Below are 22,884 nucleotides of genomic sequence, written 5' to 3'. Positions count from 1 at the left end.
AGTTGCTTCTGCTCCACCCTTTAAGCTTCTGCCCTTTCTTGCACTATCCAAAGACCACCTCACGGATTTCCAGCTCTCTGGAATCCCCTCCCACATAGTAGGAGCTCTTTCCCTCCTGGATTTCCCCTCTGGGGTCCCGCTTCCATATACTCTCTCTTGGAAGCTTTCTCTCTTCTTCTCCTGTTTCTCTCTATATATATAAATCACTTTTCTGCAAACAAAGAAAAAACAAAGACCATCTCATACAGGGAGCCAATCCCACTGCAAGGCTGGGGTCTCCCCACTCCACGGTAGCCTCTAGCTACTGGACTTCAGAGAAAGGCCTTATTCTTTGGGCCTCTTACTATCATCTCTAGACCTTTCTCTAGCTCCTTGACTTGACAGGGCTGAGCTGGGGAACAATGACTCATGGGATCAGCTCATTGGAACCTGAAAGGATGGTGAGGAAACCATGGGTCAGCAACCAGTCAGAAACTCGGAATATCCAGATGCAAGGGGTCAAGGCAAGACATTGGGTCAGAAATCCGAAAAGTAATAAAAACCTCAACAGTGTGGCACTTGGAGAGAGCTTCTTTCTTCCAGATTCTTTCTCTCTGGGAGAAACCGCACAACACTGCCATTATGTCAAAAGTCTATCACAGGCTCCACCATTCTTCTAATTATGATGCCTTCTCTTTTCTCATTCACAGCAAATGACTGCAGCTCCCCATTCCGACATCACAGCCCAATGGCAACTGTCCCCTCTCCATGCCACAATTCGTTAGATTGTTTTTCTAAATCTCTTTGCCTCTCCCTCTCTGATTTCTCAGGTCAGCCCTTTTATTTATCTTCCTTGTCCCAGGCCAGCCATCAGGCTTAACTACTTTGCAGGTCCTTGGCAGTTTCTCCATCGCTTAACCTCTTCTATACTCTCATTCATCTAATTGGACACTGAGAGTCTTCTTTGAATGTCATTTAAATCATATTACTAAGCCTTCAAAGCTACACTTGTTCCTTCCTTAATTGCCTTTCAAACTAAATCTCTTGCTAATAGGATGGGAGAGTTGGAAGGAACGTCAGAGGCTATTTTACAGATAACAAAACTAAGACTCAGATTAAGATGCTTCTTCATGGTTATGGTAGGCTTTTAGGCACCTCACTCTTTCCAAATTGCTCTTTTCTAATTTACAATTCAACCTAAATCCTACCCTCTCGTGCCTCTTCCATTCGTACATCCTTTCCCCACAACACAGTGTACTTTAGAAACTGTTCATCCTCTACAACCTCTCATGACGAGCCTGCTAGCCAGCACAGATCATGCCAGGTAGCAGCTGTTGGGCAGTTTGGTTTTTGGTACCTTCATTAAATCAGGACTTGGACTCTCCTACAAGCTCCTGCCCACCAGGACTACTGCTTTGCTACCGCTGCCTCCTCACGCCTGCCTCTGCACAGAGGCATCTGATCTTTGGCAGGGTAGGTGAAACACTGGTAAAACATGCTCTTTCTCAGATAGAACTTACTTTGAGACTGTAACTAAAATCATGTGCCCCACAGGTGTTTGTTCACGTGCATACAGACAGATGTATGTATATATGTATATGTATACCCACCTACATACTTATACAGAGAAATATATATAATGAATATGTACATATTGCATTTTAACACACAAAAGTCATAAAACGTTTTTTCCATAGAGAGAGGGTCTTGCTATGTCGCTCAGGCTGAACTGAAACTCCTGGGCGCAAGTGGTCCTCCCACCTCAGCCTCCCAAGAAGCAGGGGCTACAGGCACTTGCTACCATGCCTGGCTCTGAAAAATGTTGTAACTTTTTACACTCTTGATATCATCTATAGGAATTTTACTATATTCATTTTTTCCCTGATAAGTTCCTGTCGCCCAAAATGCAATGTGTGTATACATAACATTTTCTTATTTTTCCTGTTCTCTGAAGTTCTTTCCTCTGGTATCATTCTTTCCAAATTTCCACCTGTCCTTTATCCTCAACAGAAATACAGCCCATCATCCAGTCTATCATCCCTCTTGCCTTTTCCTTTTCCATACAAGTCCATTTTGAAAGTTCTCCACAGGTAATTTCTGCTGATATAATCCATGATCTGGTAAGATGACAAGACTAGATATGGTAGCTGAATTTAGCTGGAGGTAGATGAAAAGAGGAAGGGACTGTGTAGCAATGACAGGAAGGATCTAGCAGCACCTTGCCGAAATTGACAATGGGCATAGCTACTCAAGCGAGGTGGTGTGCACCACCCTTAGATGAAGAGTCCAGTTTAGGGGGAGCATCCAGGAACGTCTATCAGATAACCAGTTACTAGCATAGGGAACAGTTACAGATTTGTCAAATCACTTATTTTGTGCATTCTGAAGGACCATGAAAAGGGAGGGAAAGCTGTAAGCAGACTTTTAGAAAAAAGACTAGAGAATAGAAGAAAACATGAACTGTGTTTGAGACAGCCTGAGGTGTGGCAGAGACCCCATTTACGCTTGCTTCCAGTAGCTCTGAATACTTGTAATATCACCTGTGGTGTATCTCCACTGACAGCTGTGACTGCTATTTTCATTTTGAAATTCAGCTGTTCCTCTGCAAATCTGGACACAACATTTTAGGCATGTTCTGAAGCGTGACTCATGGTACTCTCCATAGGCTGAACCTCTTCAGTATTCTTTTCAATTAGTGCTCTGCTTCCTGACCTACTGGATATTCACAGACCAAGATGCAAGATTAAGACCACAGGCAATTTGAGAAGGTAGAAATCCCAGCCAAGATATTTGGCAAAAAGCACTAGAGCCACGAGAGGCCTAGGGAGAAAGGTAAGGAGATTTAAAACGCAAGTGCCAAAGTTTGACTTAATATAAAAGAACATATCAGTTAGACAGCACCATTCCTTTCATTAACAAGCATGACTAAAATGTTTGCAACTCCTGCTGGTTTGCTATCAAGCTGGGACCTCACCGGCGATAAAGGGAAGAAGGAAATATGTAAGCTGTACAAGCATCCTAAGAAATAAAAATTTATCTTCAGGATGTAGGTGCTGGATCATTTGATTTGCAGAACATAATTTTATCACTAGTTACTCACTATTAAAGTATACACCTTGTAGACAAACTTTCGCACTAAATAATTGTGATTTTATTTTCTTCCACAAATACAAAGCTTTGCACCACACCGTGGTAGTGTTCTAGCACAAGAAAAATCCCAAGGTTTTCATGGAGGGGAAGTGGAAAAGGGTGATTTATAGGCTGATTTCATCGTTCTTAAAATATTAAATAAAAATTTCATGACAAAGTATGCCAACCTTGTATAACATGCAGATTATTGCTTAGAACTTGCATATACTTTAAAATGGCACACATAAAATATACAAACATTTCAAAAATGTTAATGGAAACAACTTATTTATTATCCCTCCAAATAAAACAATCAGGAAACAAAATACAGAATGCTAAGTTGCTATTTTAAGAACTGATAAGTCCTAGTAACACTGATTCATAAATTAGTCATACATTTGGTAAATAAAAGTTCTTCAGCCTTATGGAAATAAATTCAAAAGTATGTTCTCAAAATAGGATTAAGTATACTTTAAAAGACTTCCAAAAATCTTTGACAATTATATATTATACATTCTCAGAAAAAAGTATTTATCTCTCTATCTCTATATATCTATATATGATATATATAGATATATATCTCTCTCTATATATATATCACTATAGCTCTATTTACTGGTTTCCAATTAACTTTTTCAAATAAAATCTAAATGCCATTATTACAAATTCTAATACCAAAAAGAAAATCTCATATCTTATCCTATTTACAAGTTAGAGTATTATCTACACAAAATTCCTTAAGTAAAAAGTGGACAAAGTCACACCAGAAACAAACCAAGCAGGAAACAGAAAAACACAGAGCACATTCCATGTACAGCTATAGCTTCAGGCTTGTTAAGTAACAGATAACCCTAATGTACACTTAATTACACAAAGAATTACATAAAGATAGAAAGAAAAAATATACAGAGGATGTTTAATGAGTTTGCAGCCAGAGGTACTGTACTTATAAATCTTTGAGATTTAGAAATATTTCTGGTATTGGTCTTATGTATAGGTCCTGATATCAAAACGGTCTGCTGCTGAGTCAATAAGTGTAAATGTTTTCAATGCAAACAAACCAATCTTTAGGAGCTGCCTTCAGTTCTCCACTGCTATCCAAAATATCTACCAATAAAGGTATGGATTATTATCAAAGCCTAGAAAGGGGTAGGGGGTTCACGTCCTTGGGTGTTGTACTTTGGAAAACACCAAGTAACGCAGTGGCTGGTAAATCTGTTTTCAAAGAAACATTACCATAGCAAAGTTTTTCCTGAAGAGCAGGACTCTAAAGTCATTCTGCCACAAGCCAGCACCCACCCTCTCATAATACAGCGTTATCTCCATTCCTCCGTGCTTCCGTCATGGGGTCTAAGAAGAACATTTAGATAATTTACAAGCCTATAATAAATCTTCAGCTGAAACACATTATTACAAAGCTCTGATTGTTAAACCAGTTTAAGAGAAAGAGAGACGACAGATGTCTCTTAATAAAACCACAACATTATTAGCTTTGCCTCTTGTTGTAAACAGGTATTATTAAATGCTGAATGGCTTCCTGTAGTCTCTCAATAAGTCATGGTTGGTCTGAGCTCTACTTAAACTTTACTGTTTTTTTTTTTCAGTAAGAGAACCTATTTGTAAACTTTTAAATTTGCCATGAGACTGGGAAGCTTACAGATATATGGGGAGGTCACAAAAGTTGACAGAGAAAGGTGTTAGCATGAAAGAGGGAGATGCAGATGAAGTCCTCTGGGGTATCAGGAGGAACAGATGGGAGAATTCAAAGAGAAAACTTCTAGATGGAGGGAAGACTATCAGGGCATTTCAGGGAAAAGCACTCTCAATGCCTCCTCTAACTCTAGACCCTCTAGCTTTTCATTGTTCCTACACACATCACATGTGTTTTGCAGCAGGACTCACTTTCAGTAGCTTTTGTATTTAAATGATCTGTGTTTAGGGTTAGGAAGGTCTATATGCACCCAGAGACACAGGAACGGTCTCACTGTATGCTGGCTTGCACTTGCTGAGAAACACTGTGCTACTTTTGATAAAATTATCTAAGTTCATGTCTTATGGAATCCAAAACACATAAAAATACATAAACTTTTATTAAGTATTATTGATGTTTCCATTTCAGCTAATAGACTAAACCACTTAAAGCCATTCAAATGCACATCAATCTAAATGTCTGGAATTAAGAGCAACCTAGAAACAGAAGTCGTTCAAATATTTATTTTAATAGCATCTTTTGGAACATGTTTATTTCCCTTAAAAATGACACAGAAGAAACACGTACACTGCAACAACACTTTCCCCTGTTTCTCCAGAAGAAAAACATGTCTGCAAGCCTGATAACAGATGGTGCAACCAATAGTAAACCTGGCTCTCCACACCAGTGAGGAACCATTCTCCAAACGCCCAGTGTGCCTTGGAGGAAGTATACAATTTAAAAGTTGACCGTGTAGCAAAAATTGTGAGTCAAATTATTAAAATTCAAAAAAGAACTGGATTCAAATACTTACAAACTAGGCAGTTTTTAAAACTAGACCTTTAAGACAGTCCTGGGTCATCCATAATATATCAGAGTCACTCTCAAGGGTGGTAACAACATAACTATTATTTCACTTAACATAAGGCTAGTCCATGAAACAACAACAAAAAAACAGTTGGGATAAAAATTTAATTCAACTTACTAGAGGGTATCAAAACATACTTGAGCAGAGGTTAATTTGTTTGCACTCATATATAACTCCAAGTTTTATATAAATGCAAATAATCCTTTAAAAGACTTTAGACATACATAAGAAGGCAAACTTTATAAGCTAAAGCTCATAATTTTTAACATTTCACAAATAAAAATTTAATGCAGGATCTATGATCTTGCATGCTATTAGTTGGTTTTCATTTGTTTTTAAGTTTCACGAGAGCTTTATTTTCTAGGATACTACACATTCAAAGAACTTTATAATTACAGGTTGTCATTTTTTTCTACAAAAATAGAATTGCTTAAAAATTTATATCAATTTGCTTTAATTTTTCTATAAAGATTTTAATAGAGTTGTTAAATATCAGAAAGCCTGAATCATTTAAATTAATCTGTGTAGTCAAAATACTTAATATTTAAAATGTCTAGCAAAAGTTTTTAATAAATGAAAAATTCATCGTTTAGTAAATGATATGTTCTGTCTTCATCTGTATTTTAGGTAGGTGAATACAATCATAGAACAGCAAACTGTACCTCTTGCAAAGGTCAGACTTAAAGTAGCAGGGCAGTTTGTAGTGGCATTTCCATTCCATGTCTGTTGTATGAGGAAATATATAGAACCCACTTTAGGATATTTAATCTGGATGTTGAATTAACTGTCATGCAGGCAGCATAAGATGGATTGCTGAACAAGGGAATCACAAACTTTGGTTCAAAATTTTGATATTTTAAAGATACTTACTTTGTGAGTAGTTATACCAGTGAAGGGTAATGTTAATGAAAGTAAGAATAAAGTTTTAAGCATGAAACAGTAACTATAAAAACAAATTGTTACATGGAGACTCACTAATATAGCTTTATATTGTCTTCATTTTGATAGTGGGTTTAAAATCTGTTCGGAACTATAGAAAAATCCAGAGTCAAAAAATATTTATCTCAAGGTCTTTTGCTAAAAGAATGGATTTCCAAAACAGTTTTATTATATAAGTATTATCCTTTTTTTAAAAGCCACTTTTCCCGCAAAAAGGTAAGAACAAGATAAAATCACTTGCTTTCCTACCCGCCTCTAGATAACCAGTACATATTTAAGCGCCTATGATGTGGACAGCACTAAATTTAGCAACAAATTATCAGTGTACTATTAGCTGCTTTAAAAATAACTATATTTTACACTAATTCCTTCACAAATAAATGTACCTAGTATAAGCCAATCAATCTCATTTAATCATTTAGTTATTGACTGAGATTTTATCCTCTTTAAACATTTTAAAACTTATCAGGCTCTATCTTGATTGGATAATCAAATCAAAAGTCTTGATTATATTCGGCTAGCATGAACAATGAAAGTGAGTCAAATATTCTCCTTCAAACTGAGAAACTGAATGGATTAGATCTTTTGGTATGAGTTCAATTAATTTCAAGTATTCATCACTGGTTGAATTAAGTTTCTTTCTCAGGTAAGAATAATCATTAAAGTCAAGTGCTTAAAAAATAAATAAAGGCAATAATAAATATATAATTCTATATTTGGATTGCAAAGTAAAGGCAACACACATACACACAGGAGAGTCGCCGTTTATCTTCATATAATCAGACAATAATTTTGATGATAGGATACTTGGATTAAGTTACCTTATTTTTCTCTGTGCTTTAAGATAGAAATTCAAAGCACTAAAATGCCAACTAAGCAAGCACGGGTGTAAATTGTGAGTAAAATATGAATACTGATTTTTTGTAATAGTTTGGGTCTCATCAAGAAGAGGCCTATTTCAGGAGCATAATAAATATGTATTGCATAAGACTTTGGTACTGATGATGCTGGGTTCAGAACTCAGGGAAGACTGTACAAACAGAAAAGGTTTTTCACACAAAAAAAGTGCAAGGAAAGCAGATAGGGATAGTGTTAAAGCTTTTTTCCTTAATGATTCCTTCTATTAGCCTAAATAATCCACTACTGACATGCATTTTTAGAAAAAGAAATTCATCTCTTAAGGAGGTGTCTCATAATCTGTCTTAAGCCTGACTGTAAAAGAAAAAAGCAATAATTTGATAAAATGCTAAAATCAAAATAAGAAAGTGATATTTGAAAACTCTTAAAATGCGGGAAGTATTTTCCATGACTAATTAAATATTCCCAAAGTGGTAAAATATTTCATCATTAATAGGTGATTGCATGTCTGAAATGAAAAATGTTATTACTTCTGAATAGCCTGAGAAGAACATGCCAACAATTTATAGAAATTAAACCCCACACAGGTGTTGGCAGCCATAGTAAGAAAAGAGTACATACAACAAATATTAAGAGCTATTTACAGATTTAAAAGCAGTTCCCATTCTTTCAGCAAAATTGGTGACATAAAACCAATTGTACCAGATTATCATAGTCATCTTTCACAGAGAAAAATACCAATGCAGGTTAAGAGATTTCTCAAAAGATTCACCACAGTATTTATCATTTTTATTTAAGCCTTTAGGATTTTTATCCATGCTTATAAATTAAGCAAAAGAAAGGCAGAAAAGACGTCTCAGGATGAAAAGTAAATTTCAGTTTCTCTTTTCTAAAGGTTAAAAAATGACATTGAAATCCTGAATAACAATTATAATTAATAAAGATACACAAGAACATGCCAAGAATTCATCCCATCAGAAGTTATAATGCTGGGTAGTAACAAAGTTTGCTTATCAGTAGCACTCCTTTAATCAAGTTTTCCATTCTGGAGATTATTTTTGGCCTTCTCTTGTCTGATGAGAGAGATGACTTTGATGCAACCTTTTGAAATTTTGATCATCCACATGACATTCATCACATCCAAAACAGCACAACTAATGATCCAGGAACACTGGATTAAAAATCCAAGCCTTATGTAAGGTTCTGTTCCATACACAGAATACATGAAGCCGTAAAGAGGAGGCATTGAGGCAATCCGCACGGTGAAGAACACTACTGTCATGAGTATTCCATTGATAACGTTAGCTTTGGAAAACTTGGGATACTTCAGAGCTTCAAAGAACCACCTGAAAAATGAATTAAAGAACATCACTTTCATACTGCATCTCTGAGAACTAACCATTTTTATTTTAGTTTTTAATTTTTAAAATTCAGTCAAGGAACAAAGGGCCTAGAAGAGCATATACAATGCTGAAAAAGAACAAAGTTGTAGGACTCACACTACCTATTTCCAAGACTTCCTATAAAGCGACAGTAATAAAGTCAGCATGGTGTTGGCAAAAGAATCAATAAACCAATAGAAGAGAAAAGAGCTCAGAAATAGACCCACACAAGTATACTCAACTGATTTTTGACAAAAGTATAATAATTCAGTGGAGAAAAAAAGACTTTTCTTTTTTTTTTCCGCTCTTGTTACCCAGGCTGGAGTACAATGGCGCGATCTCGGCTCACCGCAACCTCCGCCTCCTGGGTTCAGGCAATTCTCCTGCCTCAGCCTCCCGAGTAGCTGGGATTACAGGCACGCCCCACCATGCCCAGCTAATTTTTTTAATTTTTAGTAGAGACGGGGTTTCACCATGTTGACCAGGATGGTCTCGATCTCTCGACCTCGTGATCCACCCATCTCGGCCTCCCAAAGTGCTGGGATTACAGGCTTGAGCCACCGCGCCCGGCCGAAAAAAAGACTTTTCAACAAGCTGTGCAAAACTGTATATCCACATGCAGAAAAATGAAGTTAAGCAAAGATCTCACACCTTACACAAAAATTAACTCAAAATGGATCATAGACCTAAATGTAAAATGCAAAACTATAAAACTTCCAGAAGAAAACAGGGAAAAAAAATCTGCATGATCTTGCGTTTGGTGGTGGTGTTTTAGAAACTACACCAAAAGCATCATTCATGGAAGAAAAAGTTGGTAAGCTGGACTTTATTAAAATTAAAACTTGCTCTGTGAAAGACACAGTTAAAGAAAAGACAACCACAAACTGGGAAAAAAATATTTAAAAAATATATAATAAAGCACATGTATACTAAGTACACAAAGAGTTCTTAAAAATCCACAATAAGAAAACAACCTAATTAAAACACTGGTAAAAGAGCATAACAAACACCTGTACATAAAAGATATACAGATGAAAAATAAGCATACAAAAATGATCTTCGGTACTGTCATTAAGAAAGTGTAGTCTGGACGCAGTGGCTCACACCTGTAATCCCAGCACTTTGGGAGTCCGAGGCAGGCAGATCACAAGGTCAGGAGTTCGAGGCCTGTCTGGCCAACATGGTGAAATCCCATCTCTGCTACAAATACAAAAATTAGCCAGGCATGGTGGTGGGCACCTGTAATCCCAGCTACTCAGGAGACTGAGGCAGGAGAATCACTTCAACCCAGGAGGCAGAGGCTGCAGTGAACCGAGATCGTGTGACTGCACTCCAGCATGGGCAACAAGAATAAAACTCTGTCTCAAAAAAAAAAAAAAGTGCAAATTTCAGTGGCTCATGCCTGTAATCCCAGCACTTTGGGAGGCTAAGGCAGGTGGATCATGAAGTCAGGAGTTCAAGACCAGCTTGGCCAAAATGGTGAAACCTCATCTGTACTAAAAATACAAAAATTACCCGAGTGTGGTAGCAAGTTCCTGTAATCCCAGCTATTCAGGAGGCTGAGGCAGAGAACTGTTTGAACCCAGGAGGTGGAGGTTGCAGTGAGCTGAGATCATGCCACAGCACTCCAGTCTGAGAGACAGAGCGAGATTCCATCTCAAAAAAAAAAAAAAAGAGAGAGAGAGAGAGAGAGAGAGAAAGGAGGCTGGCCAAGATGGCAAAACCCCATCTCTACTACAAATACAAAAATTAGCTGGGCGTGGTGGCCCATGCCTTGGGAGGCTGAGGCAGGAGAATCTCTTCAACTGGAGAGGCAGAGGTTGCAGTGAGATGAAATTGTGCCATTGCACTCCAGCCTGGGAAACAAGAGCAAGAGTCCATCTCAAAAAGAAAAAAAAAAAAAGAAAGTGTAAATTTTAGCAATGGGATATTACTATGCACCTATTAAAATAGTTAAAATCCCAAAAAACAGAAAATAAGAATTGCTGGCAAGGATATGGAACAAGAGGAACACTCATTCATTGCTGGTAGGAATGCAAAATGGTACGACCACTTCAGAAGGCATTTTAGCAGGCATAAAACTAAACATATTCATAGTGTACAAACCAGCAATCACATTCCTAGGTATTTTTCCAACTGATTAAAAAAATTTATGTCTGCACAAGAACTGCACAAATGTTTATACCAGCTTTATTCCTAGCTACCAATAACTAGAGCCATGAAGATGGATAAACATTGTAGTACATCCATATTATGGAATACTATTTAGCAATAAAAATAAACCATGAATTCATGTAATGGCAAGGATGAATCTAAAATGCTAAGTAAATGAAACCAGTCTGAAAATCCCATATACTGTAGATTCCATTTACAGACATTCTAGAAAAAGCAAAAGTACCAAGACAGAAAACAGAGTAGTGGTTGCCAGAGTTTCAGGAAGAGTGGAAAAAGGCTGAGTAGGGATATTTTAGGATGGTGAAACTATTCTGCCTAATATTACAGTGGTGGACACGTGACATTATGCACTTACCAAAACCCATACACGTACACAAAAAGTGAAACTGATATATATAAAACTTTAAAAAAATCAATTAGGAGGTTGGGGGATGCAAGGATGCAATGCGGACTGTGACAACAGATTCTTAACTATTACAAATGCATGACATAACATCCCTGAAAGGAGTAAGGTCAAAAGAGGTGCTGACCTAAGTGACTTCGAAGATGAATGGAACTGTAAGACAAAGGCAAAAGAAATTGTATACAGGCATGCACTCTAGCTCGTGGCAAAAACAATTAGCAATTCTGAAACCATTATACATGTGTATCAGGACTGAAAAAATAAATAAATTTGATGAAAAATAGTGGGAACCGGATTTCTCATTGTTGGAGTAAAAAGTTTCAGATAAGCAAGAAGAGGCTAGATTTTTTTCCATGAGATACTGGATTAGATTTGGAAACAGTGGACTCATTGTAGCTGGATATAGCTATAGATGCATACATACAGAAATAATTATGGATACATGTATACACAGGTTAGCATATTTTCAAGTTCTGTCAGCTAGAAGGCCATAGAAACAATGATGCCTCCATAACAATGAGCAGACACAGCGTCCACATGTTGACTTCTAATACCATTCTCCAATAAAAGATAACTAGGGCTCCTTGAGAAATGGCTGATTTTAGGGCTGGGAACAGAGAATACACAATATACAATATGAACCTGTTGGAGTATCATTTAAGGCCAGAGATTAAGAAAGTACTCAAAAAACAAAATTATGTTTCTTTATTCAAAGGAACACAGAAACCAACTGAATGAGCTCTCCAGGTCCAAAACTCACAATTTGAACAAGAAAACAGATAAAGTTGTATCAGATTACAACCTAAAGCATAAAATAAATATCCAGAAGTCAATATCGACAGGAATGAATGAATGAATGGGAGAGAGGAAACAAATCTGTTCATAATAACTGCTAATAATTTATGTAGAAAACATACCTTCAACAAGGTAAAGCATAAACTCCTACTCCTCCAGTGTGGGCTATGTATACTGTAATGTGTTGAACTGCTTCCCCCTAAATTCTTATGTTGAAGCCCTAAACCCACAAAGTGACTGTATTTGGAGATAGGTCCTTTAAGAAGGCAATTAAGGTCAAATAAAGTCACAAGGGTCAAGCCCTAATCCGATAGGACCAGTGCCCTTAAAAGAAGGGAACCAGAAACCAAAGTTCTCCCTGTCTCCCTCCATGCACACACAGAGAAGAGGCCGTATGAGGACACAGAGAGAAGGTGCCTTCTGCAAGAGGAGAGGCGCCTCACTAGGAACCCTGCTAGCACCTTGATCTTGGACGTCCAGCTTCCAGCCCTGTGCGAAAATACATTTCTTTTATTTAAGTCACCCAGACTGTGACATTTTTTATGGCAGCCCCCAGCAAACTAATATACACAGTGACTTCCTTCCAGAGCACCATATAGAAGAGGAAGGGGGAGGGCAGGTGTAAACCTGACAAACACTACCTCAGTCAGGTAAACACACTTAACATCAACAATGATAAGTCACGTTCACAGCAAGCAGTCCTAATATGTGATGAGAATGGTACTGTCACTCAGTGGTCTTCCTCTTCAAACCCCATAACCCCAGTATAATCACGAGAAAAACATCAGACACACCCAAATTGAGGGACAGTCTACAAAACACCTGATCAGTACTCCTCAAAACCATCAAGGTCACCAAAGACAAGGGACATCTGAAAAACGATCACAGCCAACAGTAGCCTAAGCAGACATGAAACTAAATGTAGTGTGGCATTCTGGAAGGGAACCTGGGACAGAAAAAGGGGACCTGGGAAAAAAACTAAGGAAATCCACATAAAGTATGGACTTTAGTTGGCAATAAGATATCAACACTGGTTTGCTAATTGTAACAACTGCGCCATATTGATCTACAATGCTAACAATAGGGGAAGCCAGGTGTGGGGTACACGAGGACCCTCTGTATCATCCTTCCGATTTTTCTGTAAAACTATTCTAAAGATAAAAAGGTTTTTAAAAAGTTAAGTGAATGTTTGCTCTATTCTACTTTCTCTTCCTTAAAAAAAAAACTGCCTTGCTTAATTTTATATCATTGTTTTAGAGATCAAATTGCAAAGGCAGTAAAACACATCTATGTATCTTAAAATTCAACTTAACTGAATTAGTCATGATTAAGCTAAAATTGTTCAACCTAAGAAACTAAAAATTAACAGTTAAAAAGCCTGAAAATATTGTATTGAGTGATTAAAATATTAAATACAAATAATTTATATAGGATAATACTACATTTTGTAAGTATATGTAGGATAAAAAGGGCTAAATTATACAAGACAATTAAAAGAGAGACTATTTAGACAGCAATAGCCAAATTAATGAAATAATATTGCAAATAGAAAAAACTTCACTGAAACAGTAATAGCCACATTCTTTGGTCTATAATCCAGGTCTCTTATCCTCCAGCCTTCTCTTCTCCAAAGACCTACCTTCTCCTTCAGCCATTCATTTCTTTGCCTTGGAGTATTATACCTCAACGAACACATTCCTCTCTAATTGTAAGCCTTCCATATTTCTCTTTACCCAATCTCACCTAAACTACTGCTTTGACCTTCAAATCCTCAAATCCCTCTCTATCAGCCTCCATGTTTTCACTTCCTTTCCTACCTAATCCAAACTCCGAGTTAATTTCAGAACACGCATCAGCACCCTCCCTTCTCTTGCCATTTCATCTAACCCACGAACTTTGCTGATCTCCAATGTTTCATCAAGCCAGCTTTCCTTAGGCAATACAGAATAACGTGAAGAGTACGTAGGGTGCTCTGCATTCAGGCCACCTGGGTTCAAAGCCTGGTTCTGCCATGGAGCAACTGTGTGGTCTTAGCTCTCTGCTATTGAACTCTATGTTTGTTTTATCTCTATAAATGGGGATAAATGAAATTACTTCCTTTGTGCTATGAAGCTGCCATGACACAGATAAGAACTCCCCCATACTGTAGATTCACTAAATATTATTACCCACCAATCTTGATATATTAAGATAAATAGCACAAATGTAATTTTAAAAAGATTTGAACTTCAGCAGAATTCTCAAATTGACTTGACATTCCTGTAACTCCATAGTTCCCATATAATTGCTTCCAAACCTGTCCTGTCATTCAAGTCAATTCCCTTCCTCATTCACTTCTGTCTCTCGATCCCATCAGGGTATCTAGTTTCTTCTATTACTGAGATACAGTTAATTCTTGAACACCACCAGGGTTAGGGGTGCTGACTCCCCACACAGTTGAAAACTGCTTAACTTTTGACTCACCCAAACTTATCTACATGTAGCTGACTGTTGATCAGAAGCCTAACCAGTAACATAAAGTCAGTTAACAATATTTTATGTCATTTGCATTATATACTGTATTCTTATAATAGAGTAAGCTAGAGAAAAGAAAATGTTACTTTCTAGAAAAAAAATTACAAATAAGAGAAAATATATGTACTGCTACTAAGTGAAAGTGGATCTTTGTAAAGGTCTTCACTCTCATCATCTTCACGTTCGCTAGCCTTGAGTAAGTGGAAGGGTGGGTCTTGCTGTCTCAGGGGTGGCTGAGGTGGAAGAGAAGTTGGAAGGGAAGGCAGGAAAGACAGGTACACTGAGTGCAAATTTCATTGAAAAATATCCATGTGTCAGTGGACTCATACAGTTCGAACCCAGGTTGTTCAGGGTCAACTGCATTCGAGTCTATCAACCATGAATTCCTTCTACTGTCACCTCAGGATCTCAACACTTCTTCTCAGGCACGTTTACCTTTCAACTCAGAGGAAGAGTCCTCACCTTCTAGGATTTATTCAATAAACTACCCACCTTTCCCTTGCTCTGACAAGCTCCCCATCTATGAATTGATTCTTTCTTCTTTTACCAACATGCTCAATTCCTCCTAATCCAAAAACCTCCCTTCCACTGCTTCTCTTCTCTGCCAATATTTTTGAAAGGGGAATCAGACATATTCACAGACATTCTTACTATACTCCCAAACTCAATACGATATGACTGTAACTCTACAAAAGAAACTGGTCACCTGCTTCCTCCTAACCACAGGGTTAGCTTCTGCCAATTTTTCCATCTGATCAGTGTCTCGTCTTTAAACCAGTTTCTTTCAAAGGAAAGAACCCAAATATTAATTCAAGGTGAAACAATAACATAACTGTCCTCCTTACCTTCCTCTTCCATGGCAGAAAGATCACTTATTTTTTTGGAATCCACCTCTTCTTACCTAACTAGAACATTCTTTCATTCCAACAAATAAAGGGTAACAGTTTGTGAAGATGTGTACTGAATCTGAGAGGAAATAGGGAAAGGGAGGAAAACATGCATGTGGGAAGGAAGGACGGAGGAAAACAACGCTTTCTTTTATCCACCATCTACTGTTATTACTAAGACAGCCATAAAAGACAGCAAATTATGTGTATTTATTACTACAATCCTACCTCAACTCCAAAGAGAAAATTCTAACTTTGGTCATTCAGCAGTTCTTCTTCCTCCTACCCATCTAAAGAAACTTGAACCTTTCCATTGAGTTTACTGGAAGTTAATAGTGTAGAGCTATCGTACTCACTAAAAAAAATTGTGTAAAAACTATAAATAGTGTAAAAACTAGGAATTATTTGCTGTAATTCACACTTGGGAAAAAAATGGAGGGCTATTTGCAGGTACAGAAAAAAAAAAGTGAGAAAAGAGGACAGGGACAAATAATTTATCCTTGATGGCAGTGCTTTGTTGAGTTTTAGAGAAGTTGAGAGTCAGAAGTTTGAGAGCGCATTGGGAAAGCTGTGGGGTCCAGGAGAGATTGTGCGTCCAAGAGGAATGAAGGGAATTTTAAGTACTCTGTGAGTAACAAACTGGATCTTTGTTGACATCCTTGGAAAAACTCCAATAAGGATTTGGATGCTGTACTGTTTCTGGGACTCTGTGCAGGGACTGGGCTGTGAGCTGACCCTACTTACATCTGAGTTGCAAATGTAATTCCTTCAGGCATGTAAACATTTGTACTTAATAAATATTAACACTGAAGGTTAGGAATTTAAGAACTGAATTTTAGACAAGTTTCCCTCCGGCTCCATATTACTTTGGTTCTCCTACTACTCCTAAATTATTCCTTCCTTTATCTACTCTTCTTTCGCTGATTCTTCATCTTTTTTTTTTTTTTTTTTTTTGGAGACGGAGTCTCGCTCTGTCACCAGGCTGGAGTGCAGTGGCACAATTTCTGCTCACTGCAAACTCCGTCTCCCGGGTTCGAGCAATTCTCCTGCCTCAGCCTCCCAAGCAGCTGGGACTACAGGAGCATGCCACAACGCTAGCTAATTTTTTTGTACTTTTAGTAGAGACAGGGTTTCACCATGTTGGTTAGGATGGTCTCGATCTCCTGACCTCGTGATCCACCTGCCTCGGCCTCCCTAAGTGCTGTGATTACAGGCATGAGCCACCGCACCCGGCCGATTTTCCAATCTTAAACATTTAACGGTAATCTTCTAAATACCATCTTTTCTCACAGCTTAAAATATCACCTCTATTCTGATCATTCCAACATTCCTCTCTCTAACTCTTACTAAATTTCCACTCAGATGCGCCGTTTGTCCTCTTATCCACTATCTCCAAACTGAATTCATCACCTTCCCTCTGAGTCTTTCTAATTTCCTGTCACTTTTAATGGGCACATTTCTCTGGATCTAATATAGGATTTGTCTTAAACTTGTCCATATTCTTTATTTCTAATTTTTTTATCCATTCATTGCTAATTTCATTTTCTTTCTTTAAAATCTCTCTTTTGTCCTACAGCCTAATAGACTCTTATTTACTTTCTGAACTAATAAAATTATACTGTTCATTCACACAACTAAGAACTGGATAACCTAACCAAAACTTTGTCTCCAGTGTTACAATCTATCCTACAAATATCAAAACTTAGAATCACTCAATGCTCTTTCCAGAATGTCTTTCTCCACTAAAATCTCAGTGTCCACTGTGTCAAGTTCATTCAGCTCTCCCAGGCACTCGACATCCTCTATGTCTATCCACCCTCCTCCTAAGACATATTCTTTGATCCTACCAGTCCTACACACTTTCACTTTCCCATAGCAAGTTTATTTCACTTTTCAAAATCCTATGTTCCTTCTTTTCTTCTTGAAGGCCCTTCCCTCACCATCTACTTCTTAAAACATTTGAAGAGTGCATGCCACATTCTCTGTGAAGCCTTACATGACAAATATCAATCAATGATAGGTCTTAAAATGCGGTCTATGGACCCCTGAGTCCTTTTTGGGAGGTCTTCAAGATAAAATTATTTTAATAATAGTATTAAAATGTTATTTGCCGGCTGGGTGTGGTGGCTCACGCCAGAAATCCCAGCACTTTGGGAGGCCGAGGCAGGTGGATCACGAGATCAAGAGATTGAGACCATTCTGGTCAACATGGTGAAACCCCGTCTCTACTAAAAATACAAAAAATTAGCTGGGCATGGTGGCATGTGCCTGTAATCCCAGCTACTCAGGAGGCTGAGGCAGGAGAATTGCCTGAACCCAGGAGGCGGAGGTTGCGGTGAGCCCAGATTGCGCCATTGCACTCCAGCCTGGGTAACAAGAGTAAAACTCCATCTCAAAAAAAAAAAAAGTTATTTGCCTTTTTTCATTGTGCTGACTTTTGTATTGATAGTGCAACGCACTAGTAAATAAAACTGCTGGCATCTTAGCACAAATAAACAGTATCAGTAGCCGCTGTAACCTTTCCCACCACAGGCTTGAAGTTAAAAACAAAACCAGAAAAAGATAAATAAAAGTTTCCATTAGAAATACCCTTAATGAAGCAGTAAGAATTATTAATTTTATTATTTTTATTAAATGTCCTTTAAGTTATGTGTCTTTTTAATATTCTATATGGTAAAATGGGAAGTACACATAAGGCATTTCTGCTGCAGAGTAAAATGGTTGTCTTGAGAAAAGACCCTCAGGTGATGTTTTGAACTCTAAGCTAAACTACCACATTCTTCCATAGAATGCCATTTTTACTTGGAAAAAACAAAACAATAAACTACGATTGCTTGAGCCATCTGGTAGGCACTCTCTCAAAAATAAAAGAAGTGAGCTTGTCACATAAAGAAAAGCAACTGACAGTTTTGATGCCAACAACAAAATTTGAACTTTCAAATGAAAACCAGAATATTGGAAAATTTGTGTCTGCAACTGAGCCTGACAGCCTTTCAATACTTAAACACTTTTCTAATGAGATCTGCGGTGATATTAAATAATGTGGGTTATTTTAAATGTCATCTAATAAATGCTCAAGATTTAGAAGACCTACATAACTCAATGAGCCAATGTTTCCCCAATGACCAAAACATGATGTATCAAAAATATACATATGTAAAAGGTTGAAAGCAGGCCAGGCACATTGGCTCACACCTATAACCCCAACACTTTGGGAGGCCGAGGCGGGTGGATCACAAGGTCAGGAGTTCAAGACTAGCCTGGCCAACATAGTGAAACCCCCATCTCTAATAAAAATACAAAAAAGTAGCTGGGTGTGCTGGTGCATGCCTGTAATCCCAGCTACTAAAGAGGCTGAGGCAGGAGAATCACTTGAACCTGGGGGGCAGAGGTTGCAGTGAGTCAAGATCGTGCCACTGCATTCCAGCCTGGGTGACAGAGTAAGACTCCATCTCAAAAAAACAAAATTAACTCATTGAATACTAACAGTATTACATGTTAACACAATATTTGTTAGCAAGTAATATTATTTATATATACAGTTTCTCGAAAACAGTTAAGAGCATTTAGGCAAGAAAGAAGTTAGCACCATTAAATTACTTTATACAAAAGCAACCTGTATGTGGGCATAACTCAGCAGCAGAAATTTCACTGAAGCCCAGGTGTCTAAACTACTTCAGTCCTTTTTCACTCTGTACCCCAGCACATGCATGCCATGTGGCTTCTTAAATTACACAAAGCTCTAAAACGGAGAGAAGATAAAAATACCACAAACTATGAAGAAAACAACTTAACTATGGAAATTCTGACAGTGATTAAGAAGCTGCGCTCAATTTTGTTACAATCTCTTTACTGCCCAATGATACCATTTCTTATTCATATTTTAACCCCAGTTCTCATTTTCTTATCTTAGAATTCAAAGCTTTTAGATAAAGGGATAACTTTTTGCTATAAAATTATAAAATTAAACTACCTCTAATTTCTCTAAAAAAGTTTCAATCAAAAACAAAATGGAAGTTCCTATTAGTGTCAAAGGTAGCTTTCTCCTGCTTCAAAATCTCATAATCAGAATCTTATCAAGAGAATTTGCTGAAGCTTAACTCATCACCTCTTGGGAGTCATTCATTCAAAAAGCAATCAAATGGTTACTACATGCCAGATGAACACTGGACCATGCAAAGTTTAACAAAATTTGGCCCTTGACGTAATGAAATGTAAAGATAAATAGGAAACACAAAAAAGAGAGAGAACTCTGCAATAAAATACAGTAAGTATAGTAATTAAACATATGTTGTCATTATGAAAGCGTACATAAGAGGCACCCAACTCTGCCTGGAAAGAGATGGGGCTTAGTGATGGAAATGATCTCTGAATTGAGTCCTAAATAACAAGTAAGACAAGAGGTGTTGCCAGCAAATGGACAAGTTGGTGTGACACGAGAGTCTGAGGGGACATGTGGTAGAAGGAGATAAGACAGCTCTTCTTGCACAGCTGTCTGCGTCACACTGAAGCGCTCCTATTTTATCCTGTAAGCAGCCAGAGCCACGGAGAGGCTTTAACCAAGGAAGCTACATATATTTTTTTTTCTTCTTAAGCTATGTTGTAGGTTCCTACAAAGCCATATATTATATTTACTTTGGAAGATAAAAATATGAAAGAGAGATGAAAGGGGAACGGGATGGGAGGCAGGAGATAGTCTATGACAAGGGCTGGAAAACCATTTGCATTAAGAGCCAGATAGTGAACATTAACGCAGTAGCTGTTGGAGGCCATCTGTTCTCTGTCAGAACTGCGCAATTCTGCCATGGTAGAGTTAAAGCAATCAGCAGACAAGTGAACATGGCTGTGCTCCAGTAAAACTTTGTTTACAAAAACAGGCAGTGGGTCTGGCCATGAGCCACGCATGGTTTGCCAACGTGGCCTAGAGCAGCACTGCCCAAAAGAACTTCTTACAATAATGAAAATGTTCTACCCAGTATGTGGCTCACACACATCTGTAGTTTCTGTGTATGGCCACATGGAGCCATAAAGCACTAGAAATGCCAAAAGTTAAACTAAGGAATGGAGTTTTAAATTTTATTTCCTTTTAAATGATTTAAATGAAACAGTCATATGTGGCTTGTGGTTACTCTACCAAACAGTACAGAGTTAGAAGCTGGTAAGGTAGCTAGCAAGAGATGGTGAACCAGGTCACTGAAGGTAGAGAAGAGGTGGCAAAGGCAAGACATATTTAGGAGCTGATATGGTAGGACTTGATGCTGGACTAAATATAGTGAGGGAGAAACAGTAAGAAACACTTCACCCATGTTGAGCAGGAGTAACCAAGTGGACAGCTGGACCACGCACTGAACATAGAGGGAAACACGTTGTGTTACCTTATACATGTTGATTCAACGTGCCACCTGAGAGAAGAAAACACTTGACCACAGTACAAAGAAGTAGGTAGTATTAAATATGTTGTTTTTATAGAGACAATGACTGTCATAAGTAACTTGTCCAAGCTCACAGCAAGTAACTGCAAAGTTGAATTGCTACTTGAATTTATCTGATTCCAAAACTAAGGCATAGTGCCTTCCACCCAGATGAGTAAATAGTTAAGAGCTGAAACCTTGGGAGGGAAGAACTCACCCAGAGAGAAGTAGGGAGAAGATCAGCGAGACTGCCTCACAAAAAGAAAAAGAAAAAAGGGCCGGGTGCAGTGGCTCAGGCCTGTAATCCCAGCACTTTGGGAGGCCAAGACAGGTGGATCACCTGAGATCAACGGTCCGAGACCAGCCTGGCCAAAATGGTAAAATGCCATCTCTACTAAAAATACAAAAATTAGCTGGGTATAGTGGTGGACAACTGTAATCCCAGCTACTCAGGAGGCTAAGGCAGGAGAATTGCTTGAAGCTCGGAGGTGGAGGTTGCAGTGAGCTGAGATCATACTACTGCACTCCAGCGTGGGTAACAAACTCCATCTCCAAAAAAAAAAAAAAAAGAAGAAGAAAAGAAAAGAAAAGACAGCTAATCCAGGCTAATCACCTGGTAACACATTAATGCCAGACCTCTTGATAAAGAGACTAATAAAATTTGTAGCAGGAAAGGCTTCATCTATGGGATGCTTTTAGCAGAACATACTTAGTCTAGGATTACTTATGGTATATGACCCAGGAATGGACAGGTTTATGAGATCTGACCCCCTCAAGAATGTCACATAAGCTTTGTAATTCAAGACTAAGTGGAGGTGTTTTATCACCAAGAGACCTCGTTGTATGTCAATGATATGAACTGCACACATCACTTAGAGACCTCACATGTTCCCAGGTGGTCTAATGCTTCAACAAAAATTTTAATAAAAAATAAAATTATTATTAAAAAGAAACCTCACAAGTAATCTTGTTCCAGAGTGTACCCTATGCACACAGACCTAGCGACCCCGTCAATGGCCCTGAAGGTATTTCCTCCTGCTTTGCCTGTGCCTCCGATGGCCAGTATCTTCAAAATATTTCATGAGGCTTGATTCAGGGTAGGCACTTTAACTCATGTGTCTCTGATGTGGAATAATCCCAATTTTCTGTGTTAACCCTGTACTAAGTAACAGAGGACAACATATAATCATAGAAGCCTGCCCTGGGTTTTAGACTTTGACTAAGACTTGAAGGATACATAAATTTTTCAAAGATGGAGAGAAAATGGAGGATATGAATAAAGAAAGAAATATGAGAAAAACCCAAAGGAACATAAGACAGTAAGAATACAAAACTGATTCTAATGAATGGTTTAAAAAAAGAGGCTGAAGACATATGGAGCACATCACAGGGAACTTCAGAAGTCAGAGACAGATGTGTAAACAGGATGCAGTTTTTAGTGAAAAATAAGGTATTGAAAGTGGAATGTAAGAAAGATGATGCCAGTAACACTGTGAGGAAAGGAATGAGAGGACTGGAATTAGAGAAGTCAGTTAGAAAGCTGTTGTAGAAATCAAACCCTGGAGTACTGAGACTACACAATGGGGAAAAGACAGTCTCTTCAACAAATGTGCTGGAATAACTAGATAGCCACATTCTAAGAATGAAACTGGACCCCTATACCATATATAAATATATATATATATATATATATATAATTCAAAATGAATTAAAGACATACACATAAGACCAAACTAATGAAACTCCTAGAACGAAATATAGGGGGAAGGCTTCAGGACATTAGACTTAGCCATGATCTTTTGGATATGATATCGAAAGCACAGGCAACAAAAACAAAACTGGACAAATGGGACT

The 22,884-nt window shown here is 37.9% G+C and overlaps 1 protein-coding gene across 14 annotated transcripts in view; it reads right to left on the bottom strand.

The window, feature by feature from the left end:
* Positions 1–5,307: 5,307 nt before the first annotated feature.
* Positions 5,308–22,884, bottom strand: part of TLCD4 (TLC domain containing 4) — a 112,928-nt gene continuing 95,351 nt past the window's right edge. For all 14 annotated transcript variants that reach the window (XM_078332571.1, XM_078332573.1, XM_054236572.2 and 11 more), the window contains one exon: positions 5,308–8,809. In XM_078332571.1, coding sequence (XP_078188697.1) covers positions 8,491–8,809 — 319 coding nt within the window. In that variant the 3' untranslated portion in view covers positions 5,308–8,490. The remainder of the gene's footprint in view (positions 8,810–22,884) is intronic.

This window comes from Callithrix jacchus, chromosome 7, assembly GCF_049354715.1.
Source record: "Callithrix jacchus isolate 240 chromosome 7, calJac240_pri, whole genome shotgun sequence".
Lineage (NCBI taxonomy): Eukaryota > Metazoa > Chordata > Mammalia > Primates > Cebidae > Callithrix > Callithrix jacchus.
Note: the sequence above shows the minus strand (reverse complement) of the source record. Positions and strands in the feature narration are given on the sequence as shown.